This window comes from Gopherus flavomarginatus, chromosome 2 (assembly GCF_025201925.1).
Source record: "Gopherus flavomarginatus isolate rGopFla2 chromosome 2, rGopFla2.mat.asm, whole genome shotgun sequence".
Taxonomy (NCBI): domain Eukaryota; kingdom Metazoa; phylum Chordata; order Testudines; family Testudinidae; genus Gopherus; species Gopherus flavomarginatus.
The window spans coordinates 2,076,640-2,097,975 of NC_066618.1; the positions used below are offsets into that span (position 1 = coordinate 2,076,640).

The window sequence follows — 21,336 nt, forward strand, 5'->3', positions numbered from 1 at the left end:
CTTGGAGGGTCTCTGAGGAGCCCTCCAGGGTGGGAAGCAGAGGCTGGGCATTGAGAACAATTGGTGAGACCTGCTTGGGTCCACGGCGAGACGGTCACAGAGTGGGGAACCTGGGACCGAGAGGGGCCTGCTCACAAGTTCCCGCCATACCTGCCAATATCTTTGGAACAAACAAAAACGAGTTAATGTCCTGTTTGGGTGAAATCACACCAATCACAGCCATGGTGGGAGAGCTGCCAGCTTCTCCCCGCAAAGCACAATTGCCAAGGAGTTAATTTTGTCCCCACCTGCCCTTGTCCCCCTGTTCTACTTCCATTCATTCTGCACCACTCTGTCCCGGCATCAGCTGATTCTGCACCTCTTCTGCCTCCTCAACGCTGCAGAAATCGGCTCTGGCTCTGCAGCCCCAGCAATTCTCCACCTTTGCTCCTCCTGCAGCCGTGGAGGCCCTCCCCTCCACCTAGGAGGGGGCAGCTCAGCAGGGGCCTGTTCCTACCTCCCTCCCCAGCGTGAAATGACTGGGTGCAGAGGGAGGGCGGAGCAGAGCCTCCCTGAGCTATGCAGGCTGCTCCCTCTTCCCCATCCCTGACCCAGGATCTCCTGGCAGGGCAGAGATAGACCTGCTGTGGGCAGCAGGTTGGGCCCCCCAGCTCCCTGAATCTGTGATACTGACATCCCTGGTCTGGGTGCCAGCTGTTTTAACAGGCGACGCAGAGACAGAGCGGGGCTGGGGAGCAGTAGCAGGCGTGGAGATGGCACATGAGCTCACTGAGGCAGGGACTGTCCAGTGGGGCCCTGATCCCTTTCTGGCGCACGCAGCAGAGATTGCTCATCACACTCATGGATTTGGTTTGTCACTCCTGGCTGAGGGGGACTTGGTGCCAGGCCTGGTGGGCAGCAGGAGAGCTTGTCTATTGCCAGGGTGCATTCACTGCTGGTGGTGCCGCCTCCTGGCCATCCTGGGGATTAGCTGTGCCAGGCACTGTGCCCTCCACTGGCGGTGTCTTCACCCTTCCTGTCTCACCCTGCAGCCCCTCTCGCTCCAGGAACTGCAGCCACCTATTCCGGACTCGGCCCTCTGGCTAGGTCACTACGTGGTTCCCCTTCTGAGGGTTACCCAAAGCCCTTCCACACAACCATTCCCAGGCAGTCCTCTGGCACTGTCCTGATGGTGCCACTTCCCTAGCAACCGGTAGGGAAACCAGGGCCACTCACTACTCCAGCTTCCAGTCCAGGGACCCTGTACCTAGTAACTGGTCTGCTGTCCCTCAGCCCTTGTTCTCCTTCCTACAGCTTCGGGTCCCTCTCTTCTCTGGGTGAACCAGCTCTAACCTCAGAGGGAGTAACTGTCGGTGCCTCTCCCTGGGAGTGAATGCAGCCTGCAGCCCCCTTCTGCTGCCAGCTTCCTGGCTTTATAAATGCAGTCCAGTTCCTCCCTCCGCTGGGCTTCATCAGTAAGTGGTCTACATGTTAATTGGCCTAATTTAGCCCTTCAGCCCTTGTGTGGGGTGGACACAGGGCCAGTGCCCTCCATCCACAGGCTGAAGGGGAAGGCGGCTGAGCTCCATAGTCAGGAGAGAGTGGGGCAGGCCCCACAATCAGAGTCCTGGAGGTAGGGGAGGGGAACTATCTGGCTGCATTTTTGACAGGGGAGGGGACCTTGCCCAAGCTGGGCTGTGAGGGGGGAGCTGCTCTGCCCACAGAGCTGGCCAAGCCTCCCAGCGAGACACTTGAGGGGGAAGCTGGGGACAAAGACCTGCGGCTTGCCAGCCTGGTCACTCCCTGAAGCCTGCAGGGGCAGCAGCCAGTGCAAACGCCTCAGCAGGGAGTGCAGAGCTGATGGCATTCAGGTGCAGAGGGCTAGTGGCATGAGGTGGGCAAAGGCAGCCCTGGGGGCACAGCTGGGAACCAGACAGCTGAGCCAAACAGCAAAAATGAAGATGTCTGTACACTAATGCGAGGAACCTAGGTAATAAAATGGAGGAACTAGAGCTACTGGTGCAGGAAGTGAAACCAGATATTATAGGGATAAAAGAAACATGGTGGAATAGTAGTCATAACTGGAGTACGGGTATTGAAGGCTATGTGCTGTTTAGGAAAGACAGAAATAAAGGCAAAGGTGGTGGAGTATCACTGTATATCTATGATGAGGTTAACTGTAAAGAAATAAGAAGTGATGGAATGGATAAGACCGAGTCTGTCTGGGCAAAAATCACACTGGGAAAGAAAGCTACTAGAGACTCCCCTGAGATAGTGCTTGGGGTGTGCTACAGACCGCCAGGGTCTGATTTGGAGATGGATAGAGACCTCTTTAATGTTTTTAATGAAGTAAACACTAATGGGAATTGTGTGATCTTGGGAGACTTTAACTTCTCAGATATAGACTGGAGGACAAGTGCTAGTAATAATAATAGGGCTCAGATTTTCCTGGATGCAATAGCTGATGGATTTCTTCACCAAGTAGTTGAAGAACCAACAAGAGGGGATGCCACTTTAGATTTGGTTTTGGTGAGTAGTGAGGACCTCATAGAAGAAATGGTTGTAGAGGACAACCTTGGTTTGAGTGATCATGAGCTAATTCAGTTCAAACTAGATGGAAGGATAAACAAAAATAGATCTGGGACTAGGGTTTTTGATTTCAAAAGGGCTAACTTTAAAGAATTAAGGAAATTAGTTAGGGAAGTGGATTGGACTGAAGAATTTGTAGATCTAAAGGCAGAGGAGGCCTGCAGAAACTTTCAGAAGCCTGCATCCCAAGACGGGGAAAAAATCATAGGCAGGAAGTGTAGACCAAGCTGGATGAGCAAGCATCTCAGAAAGATGATTAAGAAAAAGCAGAAAGCCTACAAGGAGTGGAAGATGGGCGGGATTAGCAAGGAAAGCTACCTTATTGAGGTCAGAACGTGTAGGGATAAAGTGAGAAAGGCCAAAAGCCACGTAGAGTTGGACCTTGCAAAGGGAATTAAAACCAATAGTAAAAGGTTCTGTAGCCATATAAATAAGAAGAAGTGGGACCGCTAAACACTGAGGATGGAGTGGAGGTTAAGGATAATCTAGACGTGGCCCAATATCTAAATAAATACTTTGCCTCAGTCTCTGATGAGGCTAATGAGGAGTTTAGGGAGAATGGCAGGATGACAAATGGAAATGAGGATATGGAGGTAGATATTACCACATCTGAGGTAGAAGCCAAACTCAAACAGCTTAATGCAGGGGTTCTCAAACGGGGGGTTGGGACCCCTCAGGAGGTTGCGAGGTGGTTACATGGGGGGTTGTGAGCTGTCAGCCTCCACCCCAAGCCCCGCTTTGTATCCAGTGTTCATAATGGTGTTAAATATATAAAAAGATGTTTTTAGTTGGGGAGGGGTTGCACTCAGAGGCTTGCTGTGTGAAAGGGGTCACCAGTACAAAAGTTTGAGAACCACTGGCTTAATGAGACTAAATCGGGGGGGCCCAGATAATCTTCATCTAAGAATATTAAAGGAACTGGCACATGAAATTGCAAGCCCATTAGCAAGAATTTTTAATGAATCTGTAAACTCAGAGGTTTTACCATATGATAGGAGAATTGCTAACATAGTTCCTATTTTTAATAAAGGAAAAAAGGTGATCTGGGTAACTACAGGCCTGTTAGTTTACATCTGTAGTATGCCAGGTCTTGTAAAAAAATTTGAAGGAGAAAGTAGTTAAGGACATTGAGGTCAATGGTAGTTGGGACAAAATACAACATGGTTTTACAAAAGGTAGATCGTGCCAAACCAACCTGATCTCCTTCTTTGAGAAGGTAACAGATTTTCTAGACAAAGGAAACGCAGTGGATCTAATTTACCTCTATTTCAGTAAGGCATTTGATACGGTTCCACATGGGGAATTATTAGCTAAATTGGAAAAGATGGGGATCAGTATGAAAACTGGAAGGTGGATAAGGAACTGGTTAAAGGGGTGACTACAATGGGTTGTACTGGAGGGTGAATTGTCAGGCTGGAAGGAGGTTACTGGTGGAGTCCCTCAGGGATCGGTTTTGAGACCAATCTTATTTAACCTTTTTATTACTGACCTTTGCACAAAAAGTGGAAATGGGCAAATAAAGTTTGCGGATGACACAAAGCTGGGAGGTATTGCTAACACAGAGAAGGACTGAGATATCATACAGGAAGATCTGGATGACCTTGTAAACTGGAGTAAAAGTAATAGGATGAAATTTAGTAGTGAAAAGTCCAAGGACATGCACTTAGGGATTAATAACAAGAATTTTTTTTATAAGCTGAGGACACATCAGTTGGAAGTAACAGAGGAGAAGAAGGACCTCGGAGTATTGGTTGATCACAGGATGACTATGAGCCGCCAATGTGATATGGCTGTTAAAAAAGCTAATGCAGTTTTAGGATGCATCAGGTGAGGTATTTCCAGCAAAGATAAGGAGGTGTTAGTACCGTTATATAAGGGACTGGTGAGACCTCATCTGGAATACTGTGTGCAGTTCTGGTCTCCTGTGTTTAAGAAGGATGAATTCAAACTGGAACAGGTTCAGAGACGGGCTACTAGGATGATCCGAGGAATGGAAAACCTGTCTTATGAAAGGAGACTCAAAGAGCTTGGCTTGTTTAGCCTAACCAAAAGAAGACTGAGGGGAGATATGATTGCTCTTTATAAATATATCAGAGGGATAAATACCAGGGAGGGAGAGGAATTATTTAAGCTTAGTACCAATGTGGACACAAGAGCAAATGGATACAAACTGGCCATCATGAAGTTTAGACTTTAAATTAGACCGGGGTCTCAAACACGCGGCCCACGGGTCGCATGTGGCCCGTGAGGTCATTTTCTGTGGCCCACGAGGTCCTTACGGCCTCCCCACCTTCCCCCAGCGTTTACCTAGCGCGGCTCTGGCCCGGCGCGCACCAGGGGCAGGGCAGACTCCTTGCCAGGCTCCCTGCCCTGCCCCCGTGCCGCTCCGGGAAGCGGAAGAATGTGGGGGAGGAGGGGTACAGGGTTGTGTGTTGAGGTTGCTTCAGGCACCGCCCCCAGCAGTGGGGGCAAAAGACATATCTGGCTTCCAGACTAAGCTTGATAAGTGTATGGAGGGGGTGGTATGGGATGACAGCCTCATTTTGGCAATTAATTTATCTTTGACTATTAGCGGTAAATATGCCCAATGGCCGGTGATGGATGTTAGATGGTTTTATTCCGACCAGAGCCAACTTTTATAAGACTTTAGAAACTTAGATCCAGTTGGGCAAATCTTTTCTCCCTGTGAGCTGCAGGCTGCTTGGAGCAGCTTCATTTCCCTCTGAGCCTCAGGGGGCTGGCGTTGTGATGAGGGCACAATGCTCCAGCCCCAGGGTGGGATGGTACCAAGATGGGATGAGGCCTGACCCCTGCCATGGGCCCACACTCTGCTTTTTTTACTGTCACAAAGCCCCATGCTTCAGCTCCAATCTAGCCTAGACCCCCGTGGGTGGGTGTGACCAGACAAGAACCCTGCTCTCTCAGCTCCAGACACAGGTCTCTACCCTGGCTAGCGCCAGCCTCTGTGTCGGATGGTTGCAGTTCAGTGCATATGGACTTTGCACAGTGAGGTACTTTGGGGCGTGCACACCACACAAGTCCAGCTGGAGCTCACGGGCTTTGCTGGGCACTTGAACTCCCTTTCACTCTCCCGTACTGAGTGTCACATCTCAGACAGACGCCGGTTCCTCCCGCAGACAGGCAGCTCCTCTCACAGCTTCCAAAACCTGGCTCACCCGCCTGCCCATTCCATAGCTAAGCTTTTCCCATCGTGCGACGCACTGAGCTGACTCCAGATTTACTCACTTGTTTAGGAAGGAAACCCCCCAGTCCCTGAGCCGTAAAGGGCTGAGGCCTGTGTTCCGAGTGAGAAACTGTGGTTAGACACCCGATGCCGTCCAAAGGGATTAACTTTTAAAGCATCCAGCTTTTCTGTGAGCATTTCGCTGGTCATGTTGTAATAGTGAATGGAAGAGAGGCTAACCCATAGAAATGTGCTGTGAGGAGCCTGAGCCCCAATCACGTCTGCAAGACACTTCAACATCCAGGGCCGGTGCAAGGAAGTTTCGCGCCCTAGGCAAAACTTCCACCTTGCGCCCCCCACCTCAGCCCTGCCCCTACTCTGCCCTGAGGTGCCCCCCATGGCAGCTCTCCCCCCACCTTGAGGCAGCCCCCCCCGCAGCTCCCCCTCCCAGCCCTCTGTTACGCATCTTCCCCTAGCACGCTGCTCCCGCTGTAATTCTCCAGCCTCCCAGGCTTGCGGCGCTGAACAGCTGATTGGCACTGCAAGCCTGGGAGGCCGGAGAAGTTGAGCAGCGACCGCGTTCCAGGAGGAACCCTGGAAAAAAAAATTGAGGGCACCGCTTTTGGGCACCCCCAAATCTTGGCGCCCTAAGCAACTGCCTAGTTCGCCTTAATGGTAGCACTGGCCCTGTCAACATCCCCTGCAGCCTGCCGGAGGTGTTAAAGGAAATCAGCAGCAACCCAAAGAGGCCTTGGTACAGTGTTAGAAAAACCAAGTGTCTGACACATCCTGTTCAGGACAGAATTTCTGCCATGCCAGCCTTACAAAGCAAAGGGAAAGGATGGTAAAATGGCATTCTTTGTATGGGAGGTGTCTGGCCTTGCACTTCAGTGGAAATGGAGGATGCTTCACTGGAAACCATCCAGTCCACCTGACAGATCAACACTCACCATTTAAAATATATATTTGCGTCCAAGAAATTCCAGGGTATTTTACTGGAGAGAGAGATTACAAAGAGGCAAATGACACTACAGGCTTCAAGGAATGGGGGTGTGAGGTGTGAAGAGAGGAGTGATAATTGGGAGCTTTTTAGGAATGCTTAATTAGATGCTAAATGCTGCCCACAATTCTGCAATCATGTATGAAGGCTTCTTCATTGAAAAAAGAGTAACATTCTCATTAAGAGGGGAAGTGAAATTAGCAATTAAAAATAAAAATATAATATATAACAAATGGAAAAATGGGGAATTTGATGGCAATGAATACAAACTAACCATTAGGAAAATGTAGATAGTTGATAAGGGAAACTCAGCATAGCAGTGAAAAAAGTCTATGGCCAGTGTAGTTAAGGACAAAAAGAAGGAATTCATTAAGTAGAGTATACCAGGAACAAATTAAATCCTAACCATGGTATAAGTCTAATACCAGGTCAAGATGCTAAAATAGACCATCCTGATCCAGGAAAGGCAGAAATATTGAATCAATTTTCTGTTCTGTATTTGGAATGAAGCGTGATGATGTATTCATATCTCATAGTGATAAGGAAATACCTTCTATTCCAACAGGAATCCTGTAGGGTGTTAAACAGCAACTACTGAAGTTAATTTTTTAATTGGCGGGACCGGGTAACTTGCACCCAAGCATATGAAAACAATTGGTTGACGAGCTCTCTCAACCACTGATGTTGATTTTTAACAAACTGTGGAATACCCAGGAAGTTCTGGAGGACTGGGGAAAATGCTACTGTTGTGCAAATATTGTAGACATTTAAATAACGCCAAAAAGGATGAGCTGAGTGACTTTAGACCAGTTAGCCTGACAACAATCCTGGGCAAAATCATGACAAGGCTGCTCTGGGGTGCAGTCAGCAAAGACTGACAGGATGGCAGCCTGACTAATGGCAATCAACGTGGTTTTATGGAACACAGGTCTTGTCACACACATTTTACATCACTTTGTGATGAGATTACAGGTTTGGTTGATAAAGATAACTGATGACAATGTAGCGATGACCTCTGCATGGCTTTTGTCTGAGTCCCACATAACATTCTGTTAAAAAAACTAGCACTATACAAAATCCATGTGCCCATATTAAATGGATTAAAAATTGGCTACCTGAGAGATCATGGTAGCAAACGAGAATCATCCTCCTTTGGGGGTGTTTCTCCTAGTGTCTGTTTTGTCCCAATGGTATTCATTAGCTTTCTCAAGCATCTAGAAGAAAAGAGAAAACCTTTGCTGGTAACATTTGCAGATGACACCAGAAACATTGGCAGAGTGATCAGTCATGATGGGCACAGGTCAGTTATACAGACCGATCTGGAGCACTTGGTAAGGTGGGCTCATTGGACTAGTCATTCATTCATTCTCTTGCTCTAGCCCTGTCACTGGGTCGGAGAGAGAGTGACTCCGTATGTAGTCCAGTACTCAGGGCACACCCCCGAGCCCCAGCTCTAATCCCTCAGTCAGTATTTATCCACAGGGGAAAAGTTCATAGAGGAGACTGTCGGAGCCCCCCATCAGGCTACTCCATAGTTCAGTGATTAGGGCATGCTTGGGAGAGCCCTGTTCAAAGCCTTTCTCCTCCTCCAGTGGAGAGGGAAATCGAACCCGGGTGAGAGCTCTAACGATGGCAGTATTGCCAATCCCAAATGGTCAAAAATCATGAGTCAGGCTCACCAAAACTCACAAGATTGGCTTTAAAAGCGGGAGATTCTGTAAAAAAAAATAGATTTGGCATTCTTTTGATTTGCCTCTTGCTTGTTGAGCCCTTAGAGTCACATTTTGAAGCTTTCTTCACAGCTAGGAGGGGTAGAAACTTACTTGTTCTTTAAGAATGAAGTCTGAAATCATCAGAGATCCACATGACTCCAGGAGCTGGGGCTTTAAGGAAAACAGGCATTGTCACAGCAGAGCAAAGGCTCTGTGGGATGGAGCAGGTGGCTTGGTGCTCAAAGTGAAGAACAGAAATAAATAAAACATGGCACTAAGCCCCTTAACTTCCCCTCGCATGGACTGGCGGGCACGGCTGGTGGGGTCTCCCCAAGGACTGAGACTGCAGGGCTGACACACAGGGCAGAAACCCCTTAGGATGGCCCCAAGGGTATGTTAGGCCCAGTTAGGCAAGCAGGGGGCCAGAGCCGTGCAGCCACTTCGGCCTTCCGTGAACCCTGCCGTCAGCCATCCAGAAGGGGAGACATACGCCAGTGTCATCTGCACCTCTGGGTCAGAGCAGTGTTGGGGGGCAGCCAGTCTCCTTCCATTCTCCCGTTCTGTGGGGCACTGGGGATGGAGGGTGGCCAGGCCAGGGGTGTGTGTGTCTAGGGTGGGGTGGTAGAGGCATGACTGGCAGCAGGCGAAGGGGTCCTGGATTCAGGGGGCTCGCTGGTCCAGGAGAGAGGGGTCGGGGTAGGCTGGGTTTGAGAACTGCCCCTGACTTTGGTGGGGGGGGGGAGATCCCCTCCTGACTCAGCCTCACGTGGGCACCTGGGGTTATGGCCATTTGGCTGTTTGGGGTGGGCACTGGGCAGACAGCCTGGCCCTGCATCACTGCCAGCCCCATGAGTTCATGGCAGCAGGGCCCATCGAGCATTTACCCGAGACCCTGACCCCACAACTGCCAGGGGTGAGACCACAATCCCCTCAGGCGGGGATAGAGAGGCAGTTTGGGGGGGGTTGGTCCGCACTCCCAAGTGGGGGTGGAGAGGCATTTTGGGGGGGGTTGGTCTGTGCTCCCCTCAGGTGGGGGTGGAGAGGCATTTTGGGGGGGGGGTTGGTCCGTGCTCCCCTCAGGTGGGGGTCAGAAGGCAGTTTGGGGGGGTCAGTCTGTGCTCCCCTCAGGCGGGAGCTGAGAAGCAGTTTTGGGGGGGGGTCAGTCTGTGCTCCGCTCAGGCGGGGGTAAAGAGGCAGTTTGGGGGGGTCGATCCGCACTCCCCTCAGATGGGGGTGGAGAAGCAGTTGGGGGGGTCAGTCTGCGCTCCCCTCAGGTGGGGGTCAAAGGCAGTTTGGAGGGGTCAGTCTGTGCTCCCCTCGGGCGGGGGTGCAGAGGCAGTTTGGGGGGGTCGGTCTGTGCTCCCCTCGGGCGGGGGTGCAGAGGCAGTTTGGGGGGGTCGGTCCGCGCTCCCCTCAGGCGGGAGCTGAGAGGTAGTCTGGGGGCATCGGTCCACGCTCCCCTCAGGTGGAGGTGCAGAGGCAGTTTGGGGGGGTCGGTCCGTGCTTCCCTTGGGCAGGGAGTTGAGAGGCAGTTTGGGGGGCGGTCTGTGCTCCCCTCAGGCGGGGGTGCAGAGGCAGTTTGGGGGGCGGTCTGTGCTCCCCTCAGGCGGGGGTGCAGAGGCAGTTTGGGGGGTCAGTCTGTGCTCCCCTCGGGCGGGGGTGCAGAGGCATTTGGGGGGGTCAGTCTGTGCTCCCCTTGGGCGGGAGTGCAGAGGCAGTTTGGGGGGGTCGGTCCGCGCTCCCCTCAGGCGGGAGCTGAGAGGTAGTCTGGGGACATCGGTCCACACTCCCCTCAGGTGGAGGTGCAGAGGCAGTTTGGGGGGTTCTGTCTGCGCTCCCCTCAGGCGGGGGTGTAGAGGCAGTTTGGGGGGGTTGGTCCGTGCTCCCCTCCGGCGGGTAGTTGAGAAACTGTTGGGGGGGTCTGTACTCCCCTCAGGTGGGAGTGCACAGGCAGTTTTGGGTGGGTCGGTCCGTGCTCCCCTCAGGCGAGGGTGCAGAGGCAGTTTGGGGGGGTCTGTGCTCCCCTCAGATGGGGGTGCAGAGGCAGTTTAGGGGGGCCGGTCTGTGCTCCTCTCAGGCGGGGGTGCAGAGGCAGTTTGGGGGGGTCGGTCCGTGCTCCCCTTGGGCGGGGAGTTGCGAAGCAGTTGGGGGGGCGGTCTGTGCTCCCCTCAGGCGGGGGTGCAGAGGCAGTTTGGGGGGGTCGGTCTGTGCTCCCCTCAGGCGGGGGTGCAGAGGCAGTTTGGGGGGGTGGTCCGTGCTCCCCTCAGGCGGGAGTGCACAGGCAGTTTTTGGGGGGCGGTCCGTGCTCCCCTCAGGCGGGGGTGCAGAGGCAGCTGGGGGGGCTCTGTGCTCCCCTGAGACGGGGGTGCAGAGGCAGTTTGGGGGGGCGGTCCGTGCTCCCCTCGGGCGGGGGTGCAGAGGCAGTTGGGGGGGGTCGGTCCGTGCTCCCCTCAGGCGGGAGTGCACAGGCAGTTTTTGGGGGGGGGTCCGTGCTCCCCTCAGGCGGGGGTGCAGAGGCAGCTGGGGGGGGGTCTGTGCTCCCCTCAGGTGGGGGTGCAGAGGCAGTTTGGGGGGGTGGTCTGTGCTCCCCTCAGGCGGGGGTGCAGAGGCAGTTTGGGGGGGTCGGTCCGCGCTCCCCTCAGGCGGGGGTGCAGAGGCAGTTTGGGGGGGCGGTCCGCGCTCCCCTCGGGCGGGGGTGCAGAGGCAGTTTGGGGGGGTCGGTCTGTGCTCCCCTCAGGCGGGGGTGCAGAGGCAGTTTGGGGGGGTCGGTCCGCGCTCCCCTCAGGCGGGGGTGCAGAGGCAGTTTGGGGGGGTCGGTCCGCGCTCCCCTCGGGCGGGGGTGCAGAGGCAGTTTGGGGGGGTCGGTCCGCGCTCCCCTCGGGCGGGGGTGCAGAGGCAGTTTGGGGGGGTCGGTCCGCGCTCCCCTCAGATGGGGGTGCAGAGGCAGTTTGGGGGGGTGGTCTGTGCTCCCCTCAGGCGGGGGTGCAGAGGCAGTTTGGGGGGGTCCGTGCTCCCCTCAGGCGGGGGTGCAGAGGCAGTTTGGGGGGGTCGGTCCGCGCTCCCCTCGGGCGGGGGTGCAGAGGCAGTTTGGGGGGGGTCGGTCCGTGCTCCCCTCGGGCGGGGGTGCAGAGGCAGTTTGGGGGGGTCCGTGCTCCCCTCAGGCGGGGGTGCAGAGGCAGTTTGGGGGGGTCGGTCCGCGCTCCCCTCGGGCGGGGGTGCAGAGGCAGTTGGGGGGGGTCGGTCCGCGCTCCCCTCAGACGGGGGTGCAGAGGCAGTTGGGGGGGGTCGGTCCGCGCTCCCCTCAGGCGGGCCCCCACTCACCGCCCCCGGGAAGGGAGCTGTCCATCATCTCTGCAGTTCCTTCCGCCCCGCCCCCAAAGGAGAAGGTCGCGGCCATTTTGAGAGAGGGCAATGGAGCTTCGAGCCCCTTGCAAACAATGGGAGATGGCGGCCATCTTTAGTACTGGCGCGGCGGGGGGGCGGGGTCAGCAGGCCCTGCCGGGGGAGGGGGGAACGGGCGGATTGTTGCTGCCGCTGCTGCAGGGTAAGGGGAGGGGGCGGCTCTGTGCTGGGAGGGGGGACCCCACCCGCTCCCCCGGGCAGCCGGCACCCAAGGGGGCGGGGCTGAGGCCAGAGCAAAGGCAGGGAGCGGGGCGGGGCGGGGGCTCGGTGGGGGGGTTCTGGGCTGCAAGGGGGGGTGGGGGCTGAGCAGGAGCTTCAGGCAGCGGGATGGGGGTTGGGCAGGGAGCAGGGTGGGGGCTCGGGGAGCTCTAGGCTGTGGGGAGCGGGGTGGGGGCTGAGCAGGGAGTGGGGGCTGCAGGGAGCGGGGTGGGGGCTGAGCAGGAGCTGCAGGCAGCGGGATGGGGGTTGGGCAGGGAGTGGGGGCTTGGTGGGCACTCTGGGCTGCAGGGAGCGGGGTGGGGGCTCGGGGAGCTCTGGGCTGCAGGGAGCGGGGTGGGGGCTGAGCAGTGGGCGTTCTTCCCTATGTATAATGACAGGTTTCAAATGTGTTAGTCTCTAAGGTGCCACAAGTACCCCTGTTCTTCTCTCCTGTGCAGGTGCTGCCCTGCTGGAGGCTCTGTCTTTTAGCTGCAGGAGCCAGGTTTGTCTCCTCGGGAGGCTCTTTTCTAAGGGTGCGGAGGTTAATCCCGGCATCCCAGCTCAGCTAATTACAATGGGCCTGAGCCTGCAGGCTGCTGAGCCCCCGTTGCAAACAGCGTGAGGCACGGCTGCCTAGCTCCTGTGGCTGCTGGGTTTCTCCCCAGAGGTGGCTGCGTTTCAGTGGCAGTTCCCCACAGATTTGTGAAGCACATGAAGGCAGGCCAGGCCTCTGCACAAATAACCCATAGGCAGCTTTAAGGTGGTGGGGGAGCGGGCTGGGAGCTGCCCAATCTCCTCTCCATCCCCGAGGCTCCTGCCTGGCAGATCCACTAGACCAGGGGTTCTCAAACTTCATTGCACCACGACCCCCTTCTGACAACAAAAGTTACTACACAACCCCAGGAAGGGGGACTGAAGCCTGAGTCTGCCTGATTCCCACTGCCCGGGGTGGGGAAGCAAAGCCAAAGTCTGAACCTCACTGCCCTGGGCAGGCTCAAAGCTTCCGTCCCAGCCAGGGGACCTGTAACCTGAGCCCCACCACCCAGGGCTGAATCCTTCAGGCTTCGGCCTCGAGCCCCAGCAAGTCTAAGCCAGCTCTGGTGGTCATGACCCACAGTTCGAGAACTGCACTAGACAAAAGAGCAATCGGGACAGAGAAGCTAGAACCCCTCTCCTCTGTCCTGCTCACTGCTGCACCCCCCAGGTCAGACCCACGTCCCCATGGACATCCCCCCTGGCTCAGCTTGGCAGGCAAGCGGGGAACGGCATTTGAGCGCAGAAGGGCTGAGCACGTTTGGGGCGGGGCATGGACAGAGGAAGGTGCCACATGGCTTTGGGGTGGGGGAGTGGATGTTTTGCAAGGGAGAGAGTACGGGAGGATGTGTGAGGGAGGGGGTTCAGGGGAGGTGCTGAGGGGGTGAGAGAGGCAGCACAAGGCAGGGCAGTGTGAGTGAGTGTGCAGTGTGAGAGACACAGCAACCTGGTGGATGGGGACAAGTGTATATTCAGGGGAGGGGTTGATTTTTGTGGGATGAGGGGGAAAGACTGGGAGAATAAACCACAGAAGTGCTGAGCGGGGAGGAGAGACTGCGAGCGGGGGAACCTGGGGAGAAGTGACCCGCCCTAGTTGACAAGCCCCAGAGCTCCCAGCATCTGTCCCAGCAGAGCCTGGTGGTGCTTAGCTCTGCCACTGTTGTAATTCTTTAGAATCAGGCTGGTTACTCTGGTGTGTCTGCAGGAGCTGGGCTGGTAACCTATCATTTAAATCTGCTTCTGTACCAAATGATTGCAGGGTAGTTAATATGACACCAATTTTTAAAAAGGGCTCAGGGGTGATCCTGGCAATTACAGTACTGAGCCAACTAGTTGAAACTAGTTTGAACAATATTGTCAGAGATATAGATGAACATAATTTGTTGGGGAAGAGTCAACATGGTTTTTGTAAAGGGAAATCCTGCCCCACCAATCTACTAGAATTCTTTGAGGGGGTCAACAGGCATTTGGACAAGGGGGATCCAGTGGATATAGTGCATTTAGATTTTCAGAAGGCCTTTGATAAGGTCCCTCACCAAAGGCTCTTAAGCAAAGTAAGCAGTCACGGGATAAGAGGGCAGGTTCTCTCATAGATTGGTAACTGGTTAAAAAATAGGAAACACGTGGTAGGAATAAATGGTCGTTTTCAGAATGGAGCAAGGTAAATAGAGGTGTCCCGCAAGGATCTGTACTGGGTCCAGTTGTATTCAACATATTCATAAATGATCTACAAAAAGCAGTAAACAGTGAGGTGGCAAAATTTGCAGATGATACAAAACTACTCAAGATAGTTAAATCCCAGACAGACTGCGAAGAGCTACCAAAGGATCTCACAAACTGGGTGACTGGGCAACAAAATGGCAGATGAAATTCAGTGTTGATAAATGCAAAGTGATGCACATCGGAAAAGATGATCCCAACTATACATATACAATGATGGGGCCTAAATTAGCTGTTGCCACTCAAGAAAGATCTTGGAGTCATTGTGGATAGTTCTCCAAAATCATCCACCCAATGTGCAGCGGAAGTCAAAAAAGTGAACAGAATGCTGGGAATCATTAAGAAAGGGATTGATAATACAGAAAATATCATGTTGCCTCTATATAAATCCATGGTAACGCCCACATCTTGAATAGTGTGTGCAGATGTGGTCACCTCATCTCAAAAAAGATGTATTGGAATTGGAAAAGGTTCAGAAAAGGGCAACAAAAATGATTAGGGGTATGGAACAGCTTCCATATGAGGAGAGATTAATGAGACTGGGACTTTTCAGCTTGGAAAAGAGATGACTAAGGGGGGGATATGATAGAGGTCTATAAAATAATGACTGATGTAGAAAAAGTAAGTAAGGAAGTGTTATTTACTCCTCATAACACAAGAACTAGGGGTCACCAAATGAAATTAATAGGTAGCAGAATTAAAACGAACAGAAGGAAGTATTTTTTTCACACAATGCACAGTCAACCTGTGGAACTCCTTGCCAGAAGATGTTGTGAAGGCCAAGACTATAACAGGGTTCAAAAAAGAACCAGATAAGTTCATGGAGGATAGGTCCATCAGTGGCTATTAGCCAGGCTGGGCAGGGATGGTGTCCCTAGCCTCTGTTTTCCAGGAGCTGAGAATGGGCCACAGGGAATGGATCACTTGATTCCCTGTTCTGTTCATTCCTTCTAGGACACCTGGCATTGGCCACTGTCAGAAGACAGGACACTGGCTAGATGGACCTTTGGTCTGACCCAGTATGGCCATTGTTATGTGCCCTGGCCTGACCTGGCAGCGACGGGCAGCTGCTCTTCTGGGGCTGCTTTGTAGGATTCTGAGCTTCCTTTCTGCTATTGTAGGTCCAGAACTGGTGGATTCTCCATCTTCCCCAGCACTGTGTGTCCCTGGGCATGTCCTGAGAAACTGGGCTCCCGGCTCCCAGTTCCAGATGCGTGGGCCTGGCCCGGACTCCCAGAGCCCTGCTGCAGAGACCCCAGGCAGGGTCCCCCACGCTGCCTCACCCAGAACAAGTGGGTAACAGCAGCTGTAGCTCCATGGCTTCCTGTGGATGGACACCAGGACGGGGGCAGCCAGGCGGAGAGGCTGAGGAGCCATTGAGGACTTAGGAATGAACTCCTGAATTAAGTGTTCTTTGTGAGCAGACTTGCTACCTACGTGGAAATCAACGAGCAGCGGCAGCCGGCGGCCTCCCGCCCCTAGAACCCTGCCTCTGGTGCCTTCTTGGTAGTCCTGAGACCGCTCTGCCAGCCTACCCCAGCCACAAGTGCAGCTTTGAACTCTGCGCTTACGGACAGGACTCTGCCTCTCCCCCAGCTCGGAAGGCCTGCAGCACCTGACTCAGCTGCTGTCAACGAGCGCGTCTCCTCCTGTTGAGGGGAAGGAGTGGGTATGGGGCAGGGTGAAACCGCTTGCTTCGCCAGCTGCCTTTGACCCTAGGTGTTTCCCTCTCCGAACCTGCTCCTTTTCGCTAGGCATGTTGCCGGTAAAGGAAAGCAAGCTGGGGAAGCGGAGGACAGTCAGCAGCTCGGCTATGCTGAGCCCTGGCGTCTGTGCCACTTTGCCCAGGGCCATAGGAGAGCATGCTGCAGGTGCTTTCCCCTTCGCCGTAGCTGCTGATGCCCACCTCCGCCATCTGCCTCCAGGCTCCGACCATGAGCGCGTCCCCGAGATCGAGATCAAGCTGGAGTTTAGTGACGAGGAGGAGGAGGGCCATGAGGGTGGCACGCTGGGATTCATGGCGGCCTGTGGGGAAGGGAGCCATGAGAGGAAGAAGGCAGAGCTGGCCCCCCGAAGTGCGGGCAGCCAGCCTTGTGTCACGGCCAGCTGGCAACACCCTTCCTCCATGCTGGGTGTAGACAAGGCTCTCCTGGAGGGATGGGCAGCGAAGCGCCCCGCACCTCCGGCCTTTGGCCTCCCTGTCCGCACCCGGCGCCGCAAGACCACCTCTGAGGTGTGGCAGTTCTTCTCCCCAGATGCTAGCGACCCCTGCCGGGCTGTCTGCACCCTGTGCCAGGCCAGCGTCGGGCGCGGCAAGCTGAGGGGCCACTGCAACACCACCGCCCTGAAGCGCCATCTGGAGGGCAAGCACCCGCTGGAGTGGGGGCAGAGGAAGAGAGCAGGGGGCAGGGCCCAGGAGGAGGAGGAGAATGAGAATGAGGAGGAGGAGGAAGAGCAGGTGGCAAAGGAGTTGGACACTGTGTTTGGCACCAGCCATGCTCTGTGCTCCCCTGCCCAAACCCTCAGCAGGGTGCCCCTCCAAGTGCCCCAGGGTGCCCCCCGCTTCCTGCATGTGATCAGCGACTCCAGTGAGGAAGAGGAGGAGGAGAGGCGGAGAAGGGCAGGCACCCCAGTCACTGATTCCTCCACAGAGTCCAGCGAGGAGGAAAGCAGTGAGAGCAGCAGGCTGCTCCCCCAGAGCCGGGGGAGGGGCATGAAGGGCTGTGCCCAAGCAGGGCACCCCAAGTCGGACCTGGCCACACCCTACCTGGAGATGCTAGTGGGCCAGGAGCTCCCCAAGTCCAGGCAGCTCAGCCTCCCTAACCACCCGCTGGTGCCACCAGGCACGAAGCGTCGCAAGTCCACCTCAGCCGTCTGGCAGTTCTTCTACATCGACTGCAGCAACGTGTGCCGGGCCGTCTGCACCCTGTGTCAGGCCAGTGTCAGCCGTGGCAAACTGGGCAGCCACTTTGGCACCTCGGCCCTCATGCGCCACCTGGAGGGCAAGCACCCGCTGGAGTGGGGGCGGGGGCGGGCTCCTGGCGCACCTGGCACCCCTCCCAGCAGCACCCAGTCCGAGAGGCTGAGCCTGGGGCCGGCGGAGGACGAGGAGCCTGAGGAGGACCTGTCTCTCATGTCGCCTGCCACATCGGACCCCCTGAGATCACCCTGCGCCAGACCTGGTGGGGCCCCAGCTCCTGTGTGTAACAGCTGGCAGAGTGAGGCACCTCCCAAAGGCAAGGTGGAGAAAGCCCTGCCAGCCCCAGTGGCCCTGCTGCCCCCCAGCAAGAACCAAGCTGGCCTGGCCGAGCGGGATGGGGACGTGCCTGGCAAATACACCCCCAATCACCCCCAGGCGCAGGCATGGAACCGCAGCATTGCCGAGCTGCTGTGCGGCATGGCCCTGCCCTGCTCCTTCGTCTCAGCCAAGCCCTTCCACCGGTTCATGGCGCAGGCTGACCCACGCTACCATGTCCCCTCGCCGGCCTTCTTCTCCCGCAAGGCAGTGCCCCAGCTGTGCCAAGCTGTCGGCCTGGGCCTGGCCCTGCAGCTGCAGCAGGCCAGCATCAGCTGGGTGCATCTCAGCGCCCACGTGTGGGCCCAGGGGCCAGCAGGGGAGTACCTGGCGCTGGCAGCGCACTGGCTGGTGCCCCGCTCGGACTCAGGCCAGCGCCAGCCACGCAGCCAGCGCAGGCAGGCGGTGCTGTGCGTGCAGGCGCTGCAGGAGGAGCCGGCGCTGGGTGGCGTGCAGCAGGTGTTGGCCAAGCAGCTCCAGCTGTGGCTGGCCCAGAACTCCCTGAGCCCCGGCTTCCTGGTCTCGGGTGGCAGCCCTGGCGTGGAGCGGGCCACGAAGGACGGCGGCCACACCCACATCCCCTGCTTCGCTCACTGCCTCAGCCAGCTGGTGCTAGGCTTCCTGCGCCTCCACCGCAGCATCGAGGGCACACTGGGGGTGGCCCGTGCCATCTGTGCCCACTTTGCCCGCTCGCCGGAGGCCAGGAGGGGGCTGGCGGAGCTGCAGCGGCAGCACGGCTTGGCCCCGCGCCGGCTGAAGCAGGAGGCCACGGCGAGCTGGGACTCCACCTACTACATGCTGGAGCGGCTGCTGGCGCTGCAGCCGGCTGTGCAGGAGTACGTGGGCAAGCACCGAATGGGCGAGGCTGGCCTGGCCCTGAGCGCCACCCAGTGGACGCTGATGCGCAGCCTGGTGGAGCTGCTGCAGCCCTTCGAGATGGCTGTGCGGGAGGCGAGCGCAGCCGACGCCTCACTGAGCCAGGTGCTGCCGCAGGTGCGCTACCTGCACATCTTCCTCCAGCAGATCCGCCGGCGCTTCGAGAGCCAGGCCGGGGAGGAGGCTGGCTCCGCTGTGCGCCTGGCCGAGAGCCTGGCCCTGCAGCTCTCCACGGAGCCCCGGCTCAGCGAGATGTTCCACCTCCAAGAGTACGTGCTGGCCACACTGCTCGACCCCCGCTTCAAGGGAAGGATGGACGCCATCCTGCCGCTGGGCTCCGACCTCGACCACTGGAAGCAGCTGCTGGTCCGGAAGGTGAAGGAGCTCCTGGCCTCACCCACTGGCTGCCCTTCCTCGCCCTGGAATGCCCAGCCCAGCAAGGCTTTCGTGGACGCGGCCCCGCAGCCCCAGGAGGCAGAGCCAAGAGAGCCCCGTCGGGACAGGGGGCCGAGTGGGAAGAGCTCTGCGGTGCCTCCACTGATCCAGAAGGAGAAGACCCTGACCGAGCACCTGGAGAGCGTGGGGCTGCTGGCCTCTGAGGGCCGCGGGGCCTCCCTCCCCACCGAGAGCCACTCGGCTTGTGTGATGGTGGAGAGGTACCTGCGGGACAACCGGACCATCGGGGCCCGGGAGGACCCGCTGGGGTACTGGGAGAAGCGGCACTGGCTCTGGCCGGCCCTGGCCAAACTGGCCATGCTCTACCTGTCCTGCCCACCCTCGGGGGCCTTCTCGGAGCGCATCTTCACTGCCCCAGACAGCCCCTTCTCCGAGAGGCACCCCCCGCAGGGGGAGAGCACAGAGCGGCTTGTCTTTCTGAGAGCCAACCTGGGGAACTTCCCCGACTACCCTCCGCCACCCCTCATCTGCTCGGAGAACGACAGCACAGGCAGCAGCAGCGGGGAGGAGGGGACCCGGCCCGCTTAGAGACCATCTCCGAGATACAGGCAGTGGGGCACCCGCCCGTCTCCGGGGTACGCCAGGCCGGATGCACGGCGCTGGGTGCCACTGGGCCCTTATGGAGCAGAGATGGCTGAAGGGGGAGGGTACAGCGCTCGGTGTGGCTCCTAACCATAGGCCGTTTGGTCTCAGTTGCTATAAAGAGGACAGTGACCAGTCGGCCTGGAAGCAATGGGCTTAATCTGCAGCCAGGGGGCTGGAGGTTAGATATTAGGGGAAAGTTTCTATCGCTGGAGGTGTTTTAAGAGCAGGTTGGACAAACCCCTGTCAGAGTCTAGGCTTCCCTGTGTGCTGCCTCAGCGCAGGGGGCTGGGTGTGGTGACCAGCCCTACATGGCTGTGTTTCTCTGAGCGTCACAGTGTGTGTGTGAACATGCATGGCGCATGTGTGTTGGCAAGTGTGCAGCATGTGTGAGCATACCCAGGACATGTCTGTGTGACTGCAGCGTGTGTATGTGTGAGTGCATGTGCAGATGGGAGTGTGAAGTGTGTATCTCTGTGCAAATCTTTGTGTGCACTGTGTGTGTAAAGTGGGTATATGTGTGTGCAGAGCTGCATGTGTGAGCGTGCACAGGGTATATCTGTTCAGGTGTGTGTGTGCAGATGTGTGAGTGCACGGTGTGTATCCGTGTGCACGGTATGAGTGTGCACAGGGTGTGTGTGTGTGTGTATGCACGGTGTGTATCTTATTTCAGCATGTGCAGTGTGTATGTGCCCGGCCCCGGGGCTGATTGCTGATGCCCCATCCCTAAGGGGAAGGTTTTGTCACGGTTCTTTTCAGTACAACGCCGGGACAGGTCAGGGGCAACATGCACAACTGCAGGGAGCCCGTGGCCTGGCCGGGGCTGTACTAGACACCGGGAGCGGGGCTGTGGGGGGGGGGGGGGGGGGGGCTGAGAGCCCCCTGCTCCGGAGCTGGCTGCAGCGCTGGGACGGCGATGCCGGGAAAGGGGCCGCAGGCTCCGGCCCCAGCGGGGTCCCCCGGAGCCGCCCCTCCCCCGTGGCGCAGAACCTGCCGCTCGCTGGCCCTTTAAATGTCCCCCCCGCGGAGCTGCTGCCCCGGCCCCCGTTGCCATGGCAGCGCTGCGCGGCCCCGCCCCACGAAGGGCTCGGCCGGGAGCGAGCAGGCGGCTGCGCTGGGTGAGGGGCTGCGGGCGGGGGGCACCGGGCACCGCGGGCGGGTCCTGGGCAATGGAGAGTGGGGGATGGGCGTGTGTCTGTGTGTTCATCCGTGTGTGTGCGTGTGACCGTGTTCATCTGTGTGTGTGTGCGTGTGACTGTGTGCGTGTGTGCAGCCAAGTGTGCATCTGTGTGTGTCCGTGCGGTCATCCGTGTGTGTGCGTGTGACCGTGTGCATCCGTGTGTGTGCGTGTGACTGTGTTCATCTGTGTGGGATCATGTGTGCATCTGTGTGTGCGTGTGACTGTGTGTGTGTGTGCAGCCAAGTGTGCATCTGTGTGTGTCCGTGCGGTCATCCGTGTGTGTGCGTGTGACCGTGTTCATCTGTGTGTGTGTGCGTGTGACTGTGTGCGTGTGTGCAGCCAAGTGTGCATCTGTGTGTGTCCGTGCGGTCATCCGTGTGTGTGCGTGTGACCGTGTGCATCCGTGTGTGTGCGTGTGACTGTGTTCATCTGTGTGGGATCATGTGTGCATCTGTGTGTGCGTGTGACTGTGTGTGTGTGTGCAGCCAAGTGTGCATCTGTGTGTGTCCGTGCGGTCATCCGTGTGTGTGCGTGTGACCGTGTTCATCTGTGTGTGTGTGCGTGTGACTGTGTGCGTGTGTGCAGCCAAGTGTGCATCTGTGTGTGTCCGTGCGGTCATCCGTGTGTGTG

At 56.8% G+C, this 21,336-nt stretch overlaps 1 protein-coding gene and 1 long non-coding RNA gene across 5 annotated transcripts; one reads left to right on the plus strand and one right to left on the minus strand.

Moving 5' to 3' along the window:
* The first annotated feature begins 41 nt into the window (after window positions 1-41).
* On the plus strand, window positions 42-20,113 carry LOC127045813 (zinc finger BED domain-containing protein 6-like). 4 transcript variants are annotated; one of them, XM_050942455.1, is made up of 3 exons: window positions 42-1,454; window positions 12,523-12,566; window positions 15,439-20,113. In XM_050942455.1, exon 3 carries the CDS (start codon window positions 16,074-16,076, stop codon window positions 19,470-19,472), a length of 3,399 nt encoding a protein of 1,132 aa, XP_050798412.1. In that variant the 5' UTR covers window positions 42-1,454; window positions 12,523-12,566; window positions 15,439-16,073; the 3' UTR covers window positions 19,473-20,113. The 4 variants fall into 4 exon arrangements, with proteins under 4 accessions (XP_050798412.1, XP_050798409.1, XP_050798410.1 ...); XM_050942454.1 differs by lacking the exon at window positions 42-1,454 and adding an exon at window positions 11,949-12,008; XM_050942452.1 differs by lacking the exon at window positions 12,523-12,566.
* LOC127045953 (uncharacterized) lies at window positions 7,648-11,908 on the minus strand. Its single transcript, XR_007772862.1, has 3 exons — window positions 11,786-11,908; window positions 8,576-8,635; window positions 7,648-7,966 (listed from the first exon to the last, which is right to left on the minus strand). It is a non-coding gene; the product is annotated as an uncharacterized LOC127045953 (long non-coding RNA).
* Window positions 20,114-21,336: the final 1,223 nt, after the last annotated feature.

What these genes read in the sequence shown, in the direction of transcription:
- LOC127045813 (XM_050942455.1), top strand. Translation starts at nt 16,074, where the DNA reads ATGTTGCCGGTAAAGGAAAGCAAGCTGGGGAAGCGGAGGACAGTCAGC.